This window comes from Ranitomeya imitator, chromosome 2 (assembly GCF_032444005.1).
Source record: "Ranitomeya imitator isolate aRanImi1 chromosome 2, aRanImi1.pri, whole genome shotgun sequence".
NCBI lineage: Eukaryota > Metazoa > Chordata > Amphibia > Anura > Dendrobatidae > Ranitomeya > Ranitomeya imitator.
The window spans coordinates 106134378-106154921 of record NC_091283.1 but is presented as its reverse complement, the minus strand read 5'-3'; the positions used below and the strand labels follow the sequence as shown (position 1 = coordinate 106154921).

General features: G+C 42.1%; 1 protein-coding gene across 1 annotated transcript in view; it reads right to left on the bottom strand.

Annotated features, from left to right (window-relative positions):
- Positions 1-329: 329 nt before the first annotated feature.
- TRPC5 (transient receptor potential cation channel subfamily C member 5) overlaps positions 330-20544 on the bottom strand; it is a 499839-nt gene continuing 479624 nt past the window's right edge. The window contains exons 8-11 of the mRNA XM_069747115.1: positions 18830-19036; positions 18645-18686; positions 15815-15904; positions 330-1459 (exon numbers count right to left, since the gene is read on the bottom strand). Coding sequence (XP_069603216.1) covers positions 755-1459; positions 15815-15904; positions 18645-18686; positions 18830-19036 — 1044 coding nt within the window. The 3' untranslated portion in view covers positions 330-754. The remainder of the gene's footprint in view (positions 1460-15814; positions 15905-18644; positions 18687-18829; positions 19037-20544) is intronic.

The window sequence follows — 20544 nt, the reverse complement described above, 5'->3', positions numbered from 1 at the left end:
CCATGAAAAATGGATCAACAATAAAACTCCAAATAGTGGAGGATTAGAGAATGCTCTTACATATAAAAGATTAAATATATTTGTGACCCACCTCCTCCAATTCCTGAAACATTCCCGCAATATTACTTGTATTGTATGACGCTACATTTGTGGTTCAGACTATACCACAGAGATAAATCATAGGAATACACTGTTGTACAATAACCATTCCATTTATAGTAATTGAATTTAGTTCTAAAGTGCTAGGAGAAGAGGTTGTAAGATTAACAACCCTTAAGAATAAGCTAATGTCTGTAACCTGCTTGACAAACCGTTTTTTTTTTTTTTTTGTGCAAACATGTCAAAACCCACATGCTGCTGGTGGAAATCGCTTTAGAAAATTTGAAATGATGCATCAGAAAAGATCATTTTGGCTAAATATCAAGAAAAATCTATCTATTGGCAAGCTGTTATATTGTAGTGCAGCTCCATTTTGCTACACATGTTCTGCATTCCCCTTTAGTGTTCTTCAGTAGTCAGAAAGCCCTGCTGATGCTGAACGACTAACATGAAAGCTTAGACACAGCTTAGTAAGCTTCGATATAAAAAGCAAACGAAAATGGTAAAAAAATATTGCAAAATAGATCGCTGTTAATGGACTTCCACACTCAGCTATGTGAACGGGAAGGGATTCCTACCTTATTTAACGCTCTGTAAAAGGAAATTGTTACAAATATATAGTTGCTAAATTTTACAGCAGTCCTATATAGTTATCTTATAGTCTTGTCGTGACCTGCTCCTCCTGCCCGTCTTTCCACTTGTTGATGAGCAGACCACATGCTTCTCCCCATGACTCAAACACATCCTCTGTTGAGTCTATCAACTTGGCATTAGAAGAGCAGAGGTCGGAAGCACAGTGTAGGGAGCTAGTATGAACAGGAGTAGGATCCTGACTTATTCCACCAATGCTCCCATGTTGACTCACCTCATTGAGGTTAATTTCACTATTAGAACACTCTGGCTCTGGATCAGTTTGCTTTACGTCCTGCCACATGTAATGAGGCTGGACCAGACCATCAGAGATGGTATATACTGCTTCACTAGCAGGCTCTGGCACGTGTCCATTCATCTTGGAAAAAAGTAAGCCTAGTCTTTTAAAGGACTCCTTCTTGGAGCTTGAAAGCCTCTGGAGTTTGTTGCCGTTTCGAATAAAGGAACGCTTGTTAATGCCATTACATTTGGGAGTATCTTCCATTATCTCAATCCCAGACATTGTTTTAAAAAGAGCTGAGACGTTGAAGTCTTTTTTTTTGTTGGCTACATTGAAAGACACACTTTTCTCCTTGGGTTTTTCTTCTGGTGCTTCTTCTTTTTGGGACACCTCTGTGCTGCTGGTGGAATAGCTTCTCCTCGGAGGTTTCCTGTTTCCTAGAAGGTCGAGCACTTCATAGCGGAAGCTGGAGATGTCTTGTTTTAATTCCTGCGGGTACAAAGCAAAATTTATAAAAGAACATTGAAAGGTGTACACATGGTATGGAAAATCTGTGGGGGTTTTTTATATCTAATTTAGTTTATTCTTAGGTTAATTCCTAATCCAATTCTGAAACTTTTGAACCTGTTGATATGATTACAACAGTGGTCACTGGCCAGAAATGATAACTTACTGTGTCCAAGGTAATACAAAATTCCAACATTAGGACAAATATATAAATTGGCACATTAAAAATCCCATGTGACAGCAATTGTGTTCTCAAAGGATTTGTGTGAGATATTTTTAAGCAAAGTAGGTGCTACCTGTAAAGAACAGTTTGCACATATCATCTTGCAGAATTGAAAAGCTTCTGAAATTTGGGTAAATGAGACATTCAGATAAGTATAATGTGATTTGCTGTTATAATAGACAGAGGAGCAAGGTTATATTTTTAAAAACATTTTTGGGGAATTATTTTTTAGAATGTGTTTTCAACAGATAGGCAAAATAGTTTTACTCCTGGTACGGTGAGACTTATTCCTTTACACAGTGCTGCCATCGCAGCAATCCAACCAATACTTCTCTAAGGGGACCTGCTACCCTGCATCTGGTTTGATGCATCCGGATTGCATGGTCTGAATATGAACCCCAATGTCCAGACCAGAACGGTCAGGTCTCCTGACCAAAACTCAGTATCCTCATAAGAGGCTGTTGCATAGATCAGGAGATACCGCCTCCCTTGCTTGGACCGTAAAAGTCAGACGTGTGAAACCAGTGTTCTTAAAACATTGGATTGGGAAGAATCAAAAGAAAAAGATATTTTTAAGGGCATCTTCGGATAAATATATGTATAGACTGGGGTGGAAACAAGAGACTATACATACAGGATGGCAGGGGATCAAAGCTGCTGCTTTCTGTGAGGTAAAACATTCCCCTGCATTTTTAAAAACAAGTTTTACCTCACAGAGAGATTAGGGTGCAAAGCTTTCCAATCAACAATCCAATGGTTCCTCATAATAAGGTTAAAAAAAAGTGAAAAACAGCACAAATTTTTTTTTAAAAAATGGACTTTATTGTCCAATGGCGTGGCGACGTTTCGGATGTGATATCCTTTCTCAAGCGCTGGTTTTCTCTTATATATATATATATATATATATATATTTATATAATTCATTATATAGTGTATATATAATGTTTTCGTAACAAATTATCAAGATACAAAAAAATTAACAGTATTACATATAGTCAAAAGTATTGTAGATTTGTTATATATATATATATACATATATGTGTGTGTATATATATATATATATATATATATATAACAAATCTACAATACTTTTGACTATATGTAATACTGTTAATTTTTTGTATCTTGATAATTTGTTACGAAAACATTAGAATCTGGCTATTATCATTCAGCTTTAGGTGCACAGGCCCTCTGCTCACTGACACAAATTTAGTGTTGCATTGAGCATATGTGGATGGGGCCTCTCAGGCTGCTGATTGGACTTGTGGAGTCAGGGGAGGCAGTGTATCTGTATACGGGGGAGGGAATCTTCCCTAGAAGGGAGGTGTTAAAAAGTGTAAATAAATACAGTAGTGTTCAAAATAAGTGTTCAGAAACATAAGTTAATGTATTGTGGACATTGCATACTGTTTTCTAATTCAAAACATGAAGAGAAATGTAGATAATTTTTAACTACTTTACAGAAAATAGCAAAAAATAGTGTCTGTCTTTGTCTTTACAAACTCACAATACGTACTATTTTTGTGGATTTAGCATTCCTGAGAATCGCCAACCTAATATAGTTGTATACACAGTATTTTTTTTTTTTTTTTTTTAGAATCGCTTCACATCTATGTTGCATAGAGTCAGCCAACTTCTGGCCCCTGTCACCTGTTATTCCAGACCAGGATGCTTGGACTACATCCCACAATTTTTTGGCATTTGTTGGCTTTGCCTCAGAAACAGCATTTTTAATGTCACCCCACAAGTGTTCTATCGGATTAAGGTCCGGGGATTGGGCCGGCCACTCCATAACCTCAATTTTGTTGCATCGGAACGAAGATTTTGCTTGTTTACTGGGTGTTTAGGGTCGTTGTCTTATTGAAACAACCATTTCAAGGGCATATCCTCGTTAGCGACCTCTTCAAGTATTTTAATATATGTAAACTAGCCCATGATCCCTGGTATGCGGTAAATGGGTCCGGTACCATAGTAAGAGAAACATGCCCATATCATGATGCTTGCACCACCATGCTTCACTGTCTTCAGAGTGTTCTGTGACTTGAATGCAGAGTTCGGGGGTCGTCTGACGATTGATGAACTGTCTGCGGCCCTTGGACCCGAAAAGAACTATTTAACTTTCATCAGTCCGCAAAATGTTTCTCCATTTCTCTTTAGGCCAGTTAATGTGTTCTTTGGCAAATTCTACCCGCTTCAGTACATGTCTTTTTGTTAACAATGGGACTTTGCGGGGACTTCTTGCTAAGAGATTAGCTTCACACAAAAATACTTAAAATTGAGAGTCCTCAGTGGTTGATACCTTTTAATGTCTAACTGAAAAGATGGTAACAGATTGCAAGCTTTCGCTATTTGTTACCATCTTTTCAGTTAGCCATTAAAAGGTATCAACCACTGAGGGCTCTCAATTCTAAATATTTTTGTATCTTCTGGCTTATGTGGTCCCTAGATGTATATCTTTCCTATAGCTTCACACAGGCATCTTCTAACTGTCACAGGCCTCATAGGTAACTTACGTGGTCTGTGATCATCCTGGAGCTGATCATGGGCTGAGCCTTTGCCATTTTGGCTTTTCTTCCATCCATTTGAATGGTAGTCTTCCGTTTTCTTCCGTCTCTCTGGTTTGGCTTTGCATTTTAAAGCATAGGCTGTTCAGCTAAAATGATCTCCAATCGTTGTCTGCACTTCTTTATAAGTTTTACCCTCGCCAATCAACTTTTTAATCAGTCCACTGTTCTTCTGAACAATGTCTCCCATGACCCATATTTCTCAGGCTTTCAATAAGAAATGCATGTACAACATGTCCTGGCTTCAACCTTAAATACGGGTCACCTGGTTCACACCTGATTCTTCACAGAATGATTGACCTCACTAATTGAACTCCATACTGCTATTATTTTGAACACATGGCCTTGGAATTAATTATTCTAACACACAGACTCAATAACCTGCAGATCATGAATGCAGAGTCTGGTGGTTTTCTTAGAATCTACTGAATGAACTGATAAATTGTTTGACACGTGGTAATATAAATTATATCAAAAACATTGATTCATCTGGTTAGTCATATTGGACTGCTATTATTTTGAACACTACTGTAACTGCAATGTTTATTTTTGTGTTTTATTTTTTTAAGAACAGATGTGTTATTCTTACATCTAAGTAATGAAACTAATAAAATAACAGGGTTATTCCCTTTTAGTCGACAGTGACACACAAGGGAGCTAGATACCGGGTTCTTAATAACAGAAAGATGATGAATATGTGAAAACCAGGTAAACAGCAGATTTCATAGCTGTATGAACATCCATCAGAGATGGTGAGAAGACCAGCTGTGAGGAGAAACAACTGCTTCCTGTGAGACGGGTGTATCTGAGTGTGGCTTATATGAATCTTTCATGTGCCCGACACACAACACAGACACACAATAACATTTCTGATTAACTATTCAGTTAAGAATTATTTCTGGAGCAAAGTGCTATTATATATTTCAGTCACAGTACAGAGCATGGCATGGTGCGAGACTGACCCAATTCTCCCCAATTACCATCACAGCTCAGGACACACAAATAATAATCAGACTCTGTGGCATGACTTCAAGTTCGTGACCGGTAATGCAAAATCTCCAAGACAACTCCCGAGGAGTATGGGTCTTTGTTATTATCTTAGAGACCAAAGGGACAATTTGGGACCATGGGTGCTCTAGGACTTGGGTACAACTGCAATGCCTAAAATGACACCCCTGATCAGACTACTCTAAGGATCAAAAGTACATGTGCGTATAAATGCCGCCATCATCAGCTTTAACATCCTACACTAAGCATCATCAAATCATCAGTACATGTGCTTAACAGTGCCGCTATCATCAGCTTTCACATTCTACACTAAATCATCAGATCATCAGTACGTGTACGTATAAGTGCCGCCATCATCAGCTTTCACATTCTGCGCTAAGCATCATCAGATGTACAGGACATGTGCGTATATGTACCGCCATCATCAGCTTTAACATACTACAATAAGCATCATGAAATCATCAGTACATGTGCTTAAAAGTGCCGCCATCATCAGCTTTCACATTCTACTCTAAGCATCATCAGATGTACAGGACATGTGCGTATAAGTGCCACTATCATCAGCTTTAACATTCTGTGCTAAATCATCAGATCATCAGTACATATGCTTATAAGTGCCGCCATCATCAGCTTTCACATTTTACTCTAAACATCAATGTACAGTACATGTGCGTATAAGTACCGCCATCATCAGCTTTCACATTCTCCACTAAGCATCATCAAATGATCAGTGCATATGCTTATAAGTGCCGCCATCATCAGCTTTCACATTCTACGCTAAATCATCAGATCATCAGTACATTCTAAGTGCCGCCATCATCAGCTTTCACATAAGCCATAACTAATTCAGTCCAAAGCAGCTATCCTTCTTACTGATGGTCTCCAGGGAGGTGCTGATCTTTTTCTAGATAGCACAGAGTAAAAAATCTGAAAGTTAACCATTTAATTACCAGAGGGTGTACCCCTATTTTTTTTCATAGCTGCGACTTGTTGTATTACGGTCATTAATTGTACTTCTTTAAATGCTGCAATTTGGGGGTACTTATTAACATAAAAAATATGCAGCAAACTTGACACTATTTTTCATATTAAATGTACTTTATTCATTGTACAGCATAGGTAACATATCGCCTCTATCCTATGGGTCCGTATGATTATACATACAATACAATTAGTATATTTTTTAATGTTTTACAACTGTAGCACATTTAATGGCCAACAAATTCAAGTTCTTATGTAGCAGGACTCTAGCGTTCTGATTTGAATAGATGTTTTGACCATTACAGCCATATGTTGGCTAGGTTTTTGGAGGGATGAGACAAACGACTTTTGCTTACATACAAATTATTGGGTACCTTTTATAATTTTGAAGGGGGTGGGTGAAAAAAGGAAAATAAGCAAAATTCTACTGTAATTGTCTTTTGTTTCTTTTTATGCCATTTTTCTTGTACTGTTAAAATATGTTGTTCGCACAATATAGTAATTGCTGTTTTTATGTTTCATTGATCACTTTTGCAGAATTAAAAGAAAAGTTTTTTTTTTTTTGTTTTTTTTACCTTTTTCTTAGACTTTACAGATTTTTACTTCTACAGGGGTATTTCACAATGTGGTCATTGATATTTTTAGAATGCATACTCAGTTACATAATATCCGATGTTAGACCCTGCTCCTATAGTGAGCCATCAGCTTTTGCTTTTGTCCTAACCCCGTATGCGCCTCAGTCAAGTGTCAAATTCAGTGCAATGACAGACAATCCCATTTAACATTCTTATGGGAAGATTTAATAATCCTGTCTATTTCCTAGACAGCATAAAGCTAGATTAGACAGCATTATAGCGTGCTAAATTTATCACAGTGGCTTATACTTGTTAAAAGTGGTGCAGTTTTAGACATTCATGTTCATCTTTACACCATTTCTTGGAATTCCATTTTTTACACCAAAAGACTGAGGAAACAATAGATTTGGTATATTCTTCAAATAAACGTAGCCACTAGTGTTGAGCGATACCTTCTGATATTCGGAAATATCGGGATCGGATTGTATCGGCCGATATCCAAAAAATATTGGATATCGCCGATACCGTTACCGGAAACAAATGCAAGTCAATGGGACACAAGTCAATGTGCAGAGACTGCGTGTCTGCGTGGGACCGTGGGGAGTCTGTACGGGTCTCTCGGGGGTCTGTGCGGCCTGCCGGGGGTCTGTACGGGCCTCTCAGGAGTTTGTGCGGCCTGCAGGGGGTCTGTATGGGCCTCTTGGGGATCTGTGCGGCCTGCCTGGGGTCTGTATGGGCCTCTCGGGGGTCTGTGCGGCCTGCTGGGGGTCTGTACGGGCCTCTCCAGGGTCTGTACGGCCTGCCGGGGGTCTGTGTGTGCAGGCATCATCCGATGGGACTACAAGTCCCATCGGGCTATGCCTGCTACAATGGCAGTGATTGACAGATTAGCCAATGATGGGACAGTAGTAGTCCCATCATCCGGCTAATGTGTTGAATGTAAAAAGAAACAAAAAAAACTACATACTACATACATAGAAAAAACACCACAGAAAAACAGGCAAAGGTGCTTACCTGTCTAGGCCTCAAATCAAATGCACTCTCATGGTGCAGTGGGCCCAAGTAAAGATGGCGACTACACAGGTGTGATAATACCAGATAAGACAGCCAGCCTACAATCAGGGAATGGCTGCTTGGCACACCAGTGCAAATAAATAATCTGCAGCAGTGTTCACACAGAGTATGCACAGCAACTGGATCCTAGCCTATTAGTAACGCCATGTGGCGGGCTGACCAGCGCTAACTGTAATGCGTCCCGTGTGAACAGAGGCCACAACTTACAAAGCCATCAGAGCCCAACTGCACCTCAAAAAGTAAAAGTAAAAAAAGTGCACAAGAACATATCAAAATATGTAAGGTATTAGTTAATATTATCACGTGCTGCGCCAATTCTTTGGAATGCACTACCTAGGTTAATACGACTAATCCCCAATCCCCACAGTTTTAAGCGTACCCTAAAAACTCATTTGTTCAGACTGGCCTACCGCCTCAATGCATTAACCTAACGATCCCTGTGTGGCCTATTTAAAAAAAAAAAAAAAAAATCAGGTTCCTCGCATTATGTTCTCATTCACTTTATGCAGTTAATAGCCCTCTGTGTCTGTACTGCTACATACTTAGGCAGTTAACTGGTTCATGCAGCTTTACATGAACACCCGAGCCTTACACTATGGCCGGTCCGAATAACTAAAGCAATTGTTACCATCCACCTCTCGTGTTTCCCCTTTTCCTCATAGTTTGTAAGCTTGCGAGCAGGGCCCTCACTCCTCCTGGTATCTGTTTTGAACTGTATTTCTGTTATGCTGTAATTTCTGTTATGCTGTAATGTCTATTGTCTGTACAAGTCCCCTCTATAATTTGTAAAGCGCTGCGGAATATGTTGGCGCTATATAAATAAAAATTATTATTATTATTAATATTATGGCCACAATACATAAGCTGGCAACCCACGTCAAGGGTCCTCACGCTTGCCAGTCCTGTGCATACTCTGTGTGAACACTGCTGCAGATTATTTATTTGCATTGGTGTGCCAAGCAGCCATTCCCTGATTGTAGGCTGGCTGTCTTATCTGGTATTATCACACCTGTGTAGTCGCCATCTTTACTTGGGCCCACTGCACCATGAGAGTGCATTTGATTTGAGGCCTAGACAGTTAAGCACCTTTGCCTGTTTTTCTGTGGTGTTTTTTCTAGAATAGTGGAGGTTTTTTCCTCCTTTTTTTCCTCCTGTTGTAGTAGATACTACATACATACTACATACATACATACATACATACATACATACATACATACTACATGCATACATACTATATACATACACATACATACTACATGCATACTACATGCATGCTGCATGCATGCTACATGCATACACACATACTACATACATTCTACATACAGTACAGACCAAAAGTTTGGACACACCTTCTCATTTAAAGATTTTTCTGTATTTTCATGACTATGAAAATTGTACCTTCACACTGAAGGCATCAAAACTATGAATTAACACATGTGGAATTATATACTTAACAAAAAGGTGTGAAACAACTGAAAATATGTCTTATATTCTAGGTTCTTCAAAGTAGCCAACTTTTGCTTTGATGACTGCTTTGCACACTCTTGGCATTCTCATGATGAGCTTCAAGAGGTAGTCTGTTATGATCTGGTGGCCTAGGAGCAGCATGAGACGTACTCTGGAGAAGGTGGTACCTGTACTGACCGCAAACCCTGAACTTAGCAGTGCAACTAGAAGTAGCCGTGGGGGGTACTGTTATGATCTGGTGATTAAGGAGCGACATGCATCTAGCTCTGAGCAGGTGGCAACTATACTGACCGCAGTCCCTAAGCTCAACACAACACTAGAAGCAGCCGTGGAATGCTCCTAACTCTGCCTAGGCATCTCGTCACAGCCTAAGAGCTAACTACCCCTAAAGATAGAAGCAGGAAAACTATCTTGCCTCAGAGAAAATCCCCAAAGGATAGATTAGCCCCCCACAAATAATGACTGTGAGAGGAGAAGGAAATGACATACGTAGTATGAAACAAGATTTAGCACAGGAGGCCACTTCTGTTGTGAATTCTGTGGCAGAGCTCCCTCCTGTGGTCACAAGTGGTACTTTGGCTGATTCTCTCTGTGAGCTTCCGTTGGTGGAGGAGAGTGGTACTGCGGCTTCTGAGTTTCCTTCCTCAGGTGATGTGGTGAAGTCGTTAGGTGCTGCTCTATTTAACTCCACCTAGTGCTTTTATCCTGGCCTCCAGTCAATGTTCTAGTATTGGACCTGTTTCCTCCTGGATCGTTCCTGTGGCCTGCTGCTCTGCATAGCTAAGTTCTGCTTTGCTATTTTGTTTGCTGTTTTTTCTGTCCAGCTTGTCTATTTGTTTGCTGGAAGCTCTGGGACGCAGAGGGTGTACCTCCGTGCCGTTAGTTCGGTACGGAGGATCTTTTTGCCCCCTTTGCGTGGTTTTTGTAGGGTTTTGTGTTGACCGCAAAGTTACCTTTCCTATCCTCGCTCTGTTCAGAAAGTCGGGCCTCACTTTGCTAAATCTATTTCATCTCTACGTTTGTCTTTTCATCTTAACTCACAGTCATTATATGTGGGGGCTGCCTTTTCCTTTGGGGTATTTCTCTGAGGCAAGGTAGGCTTATTTTCTATCTTCAGGCTAGCTAGTTTCTCAGGCTGTGCCGAGTTGCATAGGGAGCGTTAGGCGCAATCCACGGCTGCCTCTAGTGTGGTTGGAGAGGATTAGGGATTGCGGTCAGCAGAGTTCCCACGTCTCAGAGCTCGTTCTATGTTTTTGGGTTATTGTCAGGTCACTGTATGTGCTCTGACCTCTATGTCCATTGTGGTACTGAATTACCTTATCATAACACACTTCTAGCTAGATAGAAAATAGTACAGGACAGAACGCTGTGCGGTCAGTAATAAAAACTAGAAAAAGTCCACCGCAGAGAAATGCAAAAATCTCCACACCTGACTAAAGGTGTGGAGGGCAAACTCTGCTGCCCAGAGCTTCCAGCTTAGCTGAATAGATCCATACTGAAAAGCTGGACAAATGAACAAAAACAAGAAAGTGCTGAACAACAAGTACACAACAAGAGAACCGCAAAAGCACAAGAAAGGACTTAGCTTTGATGAACTGGTCAGAGTGTCAGGAAAGTCCTAAGAGCAATGACTCCAGGCAGGAACAATTGACAACTGGCATTGAATGAGGCATAAGGCCAGACTAATATAGCCGAGCCAGAAAGACGATCAGTGAAAACAGCTGCTGAAGCTAAATCCAAGAAGCAGCCATACCACTAAAAACCACAGGAGGGAGCCAAAGAGCAGAACTCACAAAAATGCCACTAACAACCACCGGAGGGAGCCCAAGAGCGGAATTCACAACAGGGTACCTAACACTCCCTAGACCCCTCGAGACACAGCCTAAGAACTAACTTCCCCTAAAGACAGAAACAGGAAACCTATCTTGCCTCAGAGAAAATCCCCAAAGGATAGACAGCCCCCCACAAATATTGACTGTGAGAGGAGAGGGAAATAAAATACGCAGACATGAAATCAGGATTTAGCATAGGAGGCCATACTAGCTAAAAAGGAAGAATAGGACAGAGTACTATGCGGTCAGTATTGAAACACTAGAAAATATCCACCTAAGAAAATACAAATCACCACATCTGACTAAAGACATGGAGGGTATATCTGCATCTCTAGAGACACAGCTTGGCTGCAAAAAATCCTTCACAGACAAAGCTGGACTAGACAAAACATGAAAATGCACAGAACTATAAGGTCCACAGCAGGTGGACAGCAAAAACAAAGCCAGAACTTATCTTTGTTGAAATGAACAGCAGAACAGAAGAGACCAGGTATGGATGTGAATCCTCCAAAAACAATGGGCAACTGGCACTGACTAAAGGATAAAGCAGGACTAAATAGCCCAGCCCAAATTGCAAAAAATAGAAACACCTGATAAATGCTGCGATCCAACTACCGCAGCACTACCACTCATAACCACCAGAGGGAGCCCAAGAGCAGAATTCACAACAGTAGTCACCGGGAATGGGCTTCCAACAATCTTGAAGGAGTTTCCAGATGACAAAATACCAAACAACCAATATACTCCCTGATCTGCAGCAGAAATCCACGAGTGTCCCACAACGATCTCCTGTGGAGAATGGCAGCATCAGCTGATGCGACAGCTCTCTAGGGGCTCCAGGAATACAATGACCGGAGGAAGGTATCCTTCCGTACTGTATTCCTCCACCGCTGTAAAAAAAAATAGCCTCTAGTCTCACTTTTGGCATTGCTGTGTGAGAAATTTTCCCACGCAGCAATTGACATAAAGTGAGACTTTGAACTATAGTAACCTCTCAGTGATACACTGCAGGAGCCATTGTCTTCTGTCAGTTTGTCACTGAATGTCCTATAGAGCAGTGACATCACCTGATGTCACTGTTCTATAGGGGAGATCATCGTGGGACACTCTATATTAATTGGACTATGGCAGACAGGTAGTATACGGTTTATTATTTTACTTTTTTGCAGGCGCTGAAGTATGGTAAGTATAGTTAAATGAAGAATATTAAAATACTTTTTTCCTAATGTGTGTGTCCAGCAGAAAAAAAACGGATCGATTTTTCCAAAATTTTGAAAAAAAATTAGTTTTTTTTGCTGAATTCGTTTCTTCTCATAGAGTTGTATTAGCGCCGGATTATGCCTGATGGCCACACGTTTCATCCGTTTTTTGTTGGATCCATGAAAAAAGCTGTTTCCGCCGGACGGAAAACATATACAGAGCAACGGTTTTTCTGTCCGGCGAAAAACGCACAGCAACAGATCAGGCGAAAAACGGATGAAACTGAGATGTGAAATGATGAATCCGGCCTCTGAATCCATTTTTTCATGCATGTTTCCATGCAAATTATGCACATTTTCTGTTTATTTATTTCCAAAAACTGCATCAAAAACCGCACCGAAAACTGCATCATAACTGCACCAAAAACTGCACCAAAAACTGCATCAAAAACCGCATCAAAACCTGCACCAAAAATGGCATCAAAACAGCACCAAAAACAGCATCAAAAACTGCACCAAAAACGGCATCAAAAACTGCACCAAAAACTGCACCAAAAACTGCATCAAGAACTGCACCAAAAACTGCATCAAAACTGCACCAAAAACAGCATCAAAAACTGCATCAAAACTGCACCAAAAACTGCATCAAAAACCATATCAAAAACGGCATCAAAACTGCACCAAAAACTGCATCAAAAATCACACCAAAAACTGCACCAAAAACTGCATCAAAACTGCACCAAAAAAACTATCAAAACTTCACCAAAAACTGCCCCAAAACTGCATCAAAAAACTGCATCAAAACTGCACCTTTTTTAATGCAGGTTTTTGGTGCAGTTTTTGATGCCATTTTGATGCAGTTTTTGATGCCGTTTTGATGCAGTTTTTGGTGCAGTTTTGATGCAGTTTTTGGTGCAATTTTTGATGCAGGTTTTGATGCAGTTTTTGGTGCAGTTTTGAATTTTTTGTGTGCAGTTATGATGCTGTTTTTGATGCAATTTTGGTGCAGTTTTGATGCAGTTTTTGGTGCGGTTGTTGCACGGTTTTGATGCAGTTTTTGGAAATAAATTTAAAAGAGGAAAATGTGCATGATTTGAATGGAGACATGCATGAAAAAACGGATTCTGAGGCCGTATTCATCATTTCATATCTCAGTTTCATACGTTTTTCGCCGGATTCGTCGCTGTGTGTTTTTTCACTGGACAAAAAAATTTTCCTCTGCATGTGTTTTCCGTCCGCCAGAAACAGCTTTTTTGAGGAATTCGGCAAAAAACAGATGAAACGTGTGGCCATCAGGCACAATCCGGCACTAATACAACTCTATGAGAAAAAAACGGATCTGGCAGAAAAATACGGATCCTGCAAATGTGCTCGCAGGATGCGTTCTTGTAATAGCGACAGATTGTGACGGATGGCCACACGTCGTGTCTGTCGTGCAACGGATCTGTCGTGTTTTGGCGGACTGTCAGCACGAAAAAGCGTTCAAGTGAAAGTTTTTTGACCGTCGCGTCCGCCATTTTCTACTGCGCATGCCCGGCCGAAACTCCGCCCCTCCTCACCAGACTTCAGAATAGGCAGCGGATGCATTGAAAAACTGCCTTAATGAGCATTTAATTTAAAAAAAAAAAAAACGGCGTGAGCTCCCGCGCAATTTTCTGCGCCAGAGGGGGAAAGCCGACGGCCGGGGGTCAATATTTGTAGCCTGCTATGAATATCAGTCCGCAGCTGTCTGCGTAGCCTTTACTGGCTATTAAAATAGGGGGACCCCCCAAAAAATGACGTGGGGTCCCCCTATATTTTATAGCCAGAAAGGCTACGCAGACAGCTGTGGGCTGATATTCATAGCCTAGAGAGGGGCCATGGATATTGCCCCCCCTGGCTACAAATACCAGTCCGCAGCCGCCCCAGAAATGGCGCATCTGTAAGATGCCTGCACACAAACCCAAAGACCCCTGGCAGGCCGCACAGACCCCTGAGAGGCCCGCACAGACCCTCGGCAGGCCGCACAGACCCCCGAGGGGCCCGTACAGACCCCCGGCAGGCCCTGTACAGACCCCCGGCAGGCCCGCACAGACCCCCCCACGGTCACGCACACACAGACAGCTGTCTCCGCCCACACTCCATTATAGTGCATCATTGCACTATAGGAACTTCCGATTCCGGTATCCAATATCTTAAAAGTATCGGAGCTCGGTATCGGAAATCCGATACAGCGAATATCGGCAGATACCCGATATTTGCAGTATCGGAATGCTCAACACTAGTAGCCACACATCCTTATTTTGAAAGTTTATAAAAGTAAGGGAGTCCCTCATTTGCATACAAAATAGTTTTTATGCCAACTAAAATCCCCACTAAAATCTATACTATGGTATGATTTTTATAGGGCCCAAATCTCCTACATACCTGTCTAAGTGGTTTAGTTAGTGTTTTGGGGTGACAGACTATCAATGTGGCACATTTTAGTTTTGCTATATATCTATAACTCTCAACGCAATATGATGCCCCAACAGTCTCCGCAGATAGTATGAGGTCCCCATAAAGCTCCTCAAACAGTATGATGTCTCCTCACAGTATATCACCACAAAGCCTGCATGCAGTATGACGTCTTCACAGAGCCCTGTTTACACAATATAATGTCCCCACACATCCTCCTGTACTTGTATGTCCCCTCATATATTACAGTATGTCCTCTCACATTGTTACAAGAGCCCCCATACAGTATGACATTCCCACACATCCTCCTACACTTGTATGCCCCCTCATATGTCACCTCAGAGCCCCTGTACAGTATGACATTCCCATACAGCCTCCCTACATAATATATTGTCCCCACACATCCCTCTACTCAGTTCTACGTCACCACACAGCCCCTTTACATAGTATTGTGTAGCCACACAGCCCCTTGCACAATATTATGTCCCCACATAGCTCCCCAAGCAGCATTATGTTCCCACAGTTTCCAACAATGTTCTATCAATTGGAAAAAAAAGCTATTCACCTCACCTTGTCCACTTGCTGCTCCGATCTACTCTGCGTTCTGAGGCACATCATAGTAACGCCATCGCGCCTTCTGCGCTCTCAGAAGAACAGGCTCAGTGATGCAAAAGGGACCCGATGGCTCTCTGTTTCATCATTGCTTTCACTGGTAATTACATCTTGAAGATGCAGAGATCCCGGGCAGGACATGGCCTCGTGGTTCCACTGTATCCAGCTCTTTGGCTGTTCGAGTCATTGGGCGGCGTCGGAACAGCCAAAGAGAAGCATGGGACCTGAGGGCTACTCTTTGCCCACTTCTGTCGTGATGCATTTGTAAAAGCCACAGTACTTTATAAAATGTATACAATACATACAGGACCTACAATATAGATCTCGTAAATACAATCTAAACATAATACAACAATGCTTTATTACCTTGAAGTTTTCTTCCGTTAACCCTTCATTTGTTTTTGAATTCCTAATCATTGCTGCAACATATCGCTTCACCAGATTTCTGATAACTTCCTACAGTAGGAGAAAATAATTTGGAATGTTAAAAAGTATAAAATATATAAATGTACAACAATTTAAAGTGCTATTTTTTTCCCTACATATTACATTTCATTTTCACTTTTTCTAATTTAACATTAACACAATCAGTTTTTAATGATAGAGACAAAGTCTTTAGTTACAAGACCATGGTTAATTATAATAATGTACACAATAAAGCTATATTGTAAAACATTGTAGTACAGTTCACTATTATAAGTTAAGGTACCTTCACACTGAACAACATTACAACGATAACGATAGCGATCCGTGACGTTGCAGCGTCCTGGATAGCGATCTCGTTGTGTTTGACACGCAGCAGCGATCTGGATCCCGCTGTGACATCACTGGTCGGAGCTAGAAGGCCAGAACTTTATTTCGTCGCTGGATCACCCGCTGACATCGCTGAATCGGCGTGTGTGACGCCGATCCAGCGATGTGGTCACTGGTAACCAGGGTAAATATCGGGTTACTAAGCGCAGGGCCGCGCTTAGTAACCCTATGTTTACCCTGGTTACCATTGTAAAAGTAAAAAAAAAAAAACACATGCTCACATTCCGGTGCCTGTCACGTCCCCGGCGTCCGCTTCACTGCCCTCCTCCTGCCTCCTGTGTCAGCGCCACAGGGAAGCGGACGCCGGGGACGTGACTGGCACCGGAATGTGAGTATGTGTTTTTTTTTTTTTACTTTTACAATGGTAACCAGGGTAAACATCAGGTTACTAAGCGCGGCCCTGCGCTTAGTAACCCGATATTTACCCTGGTTACCCGGGGACTTCGGCATCGTTGGTCGCTGGAGAGCGGTCTGTGTGAATCTAATAGCAGCATGATGTAGGGGCAGGGAGCCTCTTTCCAGCAATGTATCACTTAGGCTACTTTCACACATCAGGTTTTTGGTTTCAGGCACAATCCGGCAAATTTGCTAAAAAACGGATCCGGAGTACATAGTGAAAAAACGGATGCAATCTGATGCACCGGATCCATTTTTTTTTTTTAGCTGGATCCGGCTCTATGTACTGCGCATGTTTTTTGAGTTCCTGGGCATGGTTTTTGAAGAAAGAGAGACAGAGAGAGAGAGAACAAAGCTTCTGGGCATGCTCAGTGTGTTAAAAATGGATTCGGTCGCCGGAAATGCTCTTTCACACATCAGTTCCATGCGTTTATTGCCGGAAACGTCCCTTCAGGCTTTTTCGTCGGACACAAAAAACGTTGCAGGAGACGTTTTTTGTGTCCGGCAAAAAAGCCTGAAGGGACGGATCCGGCACAAAACGGACGAAACGCATGTCCTTCAGGCACAATCCGGCAGTAATACAACTCTATGGGGAAAAAACGGATCGGGCGTAAGAAAAAAACTGATCCAGATTATGCCTGAAACTGCCGGATTGTGCCTGAAAGCAGCCTTACAGCAGGGGTGTCAAACTGCATTCCTCGAGGGCCGCAAACCGTGCATGTCTTCAAGATTTCCTTAGCTTTGCACAAGGTGCTCGAATCATTCTCTGTGCTGGTGATTAAATTATCACCTGTGCAATACAAGGAAATCCGGAAAACATGACCTGTTTGCGGCCCTTGAGGAATGCAGTTTGACACCCCTGACTTACAGGACAGCTTGAAGCAACATTTATAAAAGGACTGTTTTCTCTGCTGCAGTGCTGTCTGCTTTAGTTTGACTGGTTGTCAAAAATAGGGGGGACCCACCCAATTTAAAAAAAAAAAAATTAAAAAATTAAAAACCACAGCATGGGGACCCCTCTATTTTTGATAACCAGCCAAGATAGGGCTGGGGACTGTAGCCCACAGATGTCGGTTTTGCCTGGGCTGGTTATCAAAAATAGAGAGGACTGTACTTTAAAAAAAAAATTTTTACAGTATGCGTCGGCCAATCACAGCTATGCCAATACTTGAAATGCCTGTGATTGACCTGGAAGTGCCCACACAGTAAAGCTTGTTGATTGGCTGCCAAACTCGAACAGTAACACAGACTTCCAAGGGCAGTCTGTGTTTGGAGTTCTTGCATTGACACTAGGTGTCCGGTATGGACCTCGAACTTTACCCTTCAGTTTCACCCATCTCTAACTGCAAGCTCTACAGCTTGGACCTTGCAAGGACTATGTTCCTTGCCTAAGCAACCAGTAAACCATAAGAGTAAAAATACCTGTGTTCTTGTGAACCAAGTTAAATTCCAAAGTTGATTACAATTACAAGCACTTCCCAATTTTAAGCATGTAAAAGAGTTTACAATCCTTTCAAATTTTGATTATTCGTCATCATGGAAAACAAGCAGGTGGGGAGGTGTATATAAATGATTGTCCCCCCATGAAGCACCAAGGACCTGTACTTGGTTTGAACAGTCATTCTGTGCTGACAGTCCCTTTTAAGAAAGAACACAAAAGTCACATAGAAATATTCCAAACATCCTAATGGAAGGTGAAATTGTCCGCATTGGAGAACTATTCTTGTCTCTGCCTCTCTTGTCAATTACCTAATAGAACTTGTTTTACTGAATGCAAATTTCATAACCTGCTTTAAAGAGGCAGAAAGCCAAAAATGAGTCACCTCCGTCTGCGGGGAAGTCATGCATATTGTATTCCGTTTTAAGCACAGAATGCAGGAGCTTTGTGACAACGCTCGGTAAGCGAAAGTCTAGTCCTGCTGGTGACAAATGTTTGGAGTCGAGCCAAGAAGACAGGGCCGGGACTGTGTAATGCAGCAGAGCTCACCTGGTAATGCTGATTTTGAATCAGATTGTCAGCATGCCGCTCCTGCAAGTAAAAAACGTATACGTGAATTTCCTTAGCATCAGTTCAGTCCGATTATGTTTCCCCAGAGAGTCCATTTGGCTAAAGCCAGCTTGGCTACTTTGCTTTTAAAAAGAACATATGAAAATGTAATAAATGTGTCTTACGGTGAAGGTTTTTAGGTTTTCATGTTGCTTCTGGAGTTCCTCGTCACGTTTTCCCGGGCAGAGCTGGTAGTGGATCCATTTGCACAGATACCAGATAGATTTTGGGCTGGCGATTATATTAAAAGGAGGCGGCAGAGTTCCACCTTCATCAAAGTAACTCATCCACAGTTTTGTCCTTGCAAACTTCCATTCAATATCAGCATGATCCTGCCAAAGAAATGATGTCATTTAATCCCGGATGACTGAGCAAATTCCAGCTGTATAATCCTTGCATCGCAATAGATAATGCATTTGGTTGAATTGTTGCATATTCTTATAAGGTGAACTTTGCTTTAATTAACACAGCAATAAATTCAATAGATTTGGAAATTAGCGGAAAATCTGTATAGCAGCACAGACCGGCCACTGGCTGCTCACATCTGTGCCCGAGGAGCCAGGGTCCCTAGGGTACAGGAGACAACAAGGGTTTAAATGTCCAGCAGAAAGCAACCCCATTCCGAACTTACGTTGGAGTCAATCACTTGCCATTTGGGCACAGTCAGACGACCATATAAATCGGACCGAGCTCGGACCATAATACACGGACTGGCTGGCGGCTCTCCCATCCCAAGAGTGACCACTTCAGATATTTCTATGAAGCTATCACTCTGATGTCAGGAGAGCTGCCAACCAGTTCGTCCATTGGGGTCTGATCTCTGCCCGATTTATATGGTCGTCTTACTGTGCCCAAATGGCAAGTGATTGACTCTAAAGTAAGTTCGGAATGGTGTTGCTTTCTGCTGGACATTTAAACCCTTGTTGTCTCCTGTACCCTAGGGACCCTGGCTCCTCGGGCACAGATGTGAGCAGCCAATGGCCGGTCTGTGCTGCTATACAGAGATTTTTTTTTTATCACATGTCCACACTATAAAATACAGGAGCAGTGTCTGCCCCATATATAGTGGATGCCAGCTGTGTTACACAGCCAGCATCTGCCTGTAAGCAGCAGTGACTGGAGATGGATCCAATCATTTAGATGTCGCTGTCAATCACTGAAAAAGGCACTCAAATGTTCGGCGTCGGCACTCGCGGTCTTGGGCTCTCGTGCGGTTGTTGTGACACATGACCCCAATGACCAATCAGCACTGGTATCGCGGTCCCCGCCTTTGGAACAAATTGAACTTGAAGAGGAAGTCCGGGCTACAGCAGATCTCTGACTTCCTCTTCCTGCTCAATTCGACAGGAGGGGGGACAGTGACGCCAGTGCTGATTGGGCGCTGGGGTCACGTGTCACAACAACAGCCCCGGGAGTCAGAGTGCCGACACCGCGGGAACGGTGCTGGTACGGGAGGAGAGTATTATTTTATGGGGCCAAGGGAGGGGTATGAGAAAAAGTTGTCAAAGTAGTGGACAACTTCTTTAAGAAATACTTGAAGTAGACAGGATGACTCTGTGGCCACTAAAAAGGGAATCTATCACCAGGTTTTTGCTCATCATGATGTTGGAGCAGATAATCTGATTCCAGCGATTTCACGTACTAGGCTGTTTGCTGCAGTTTTGATAAAATTGCTGTTTCATCTACTGCGGATCTAGCAGTGCTCCGAATGCAAAGCTCTGTATGACTCCGCCCACAACACTGATTGGCAGTTCTCTATTTACACTGTGCATAGGCAGAAAGCTGTCAGTCACTGGTAGGTGCGGGGTTATACAGAGCTTATGAATATGGTGGACTACAT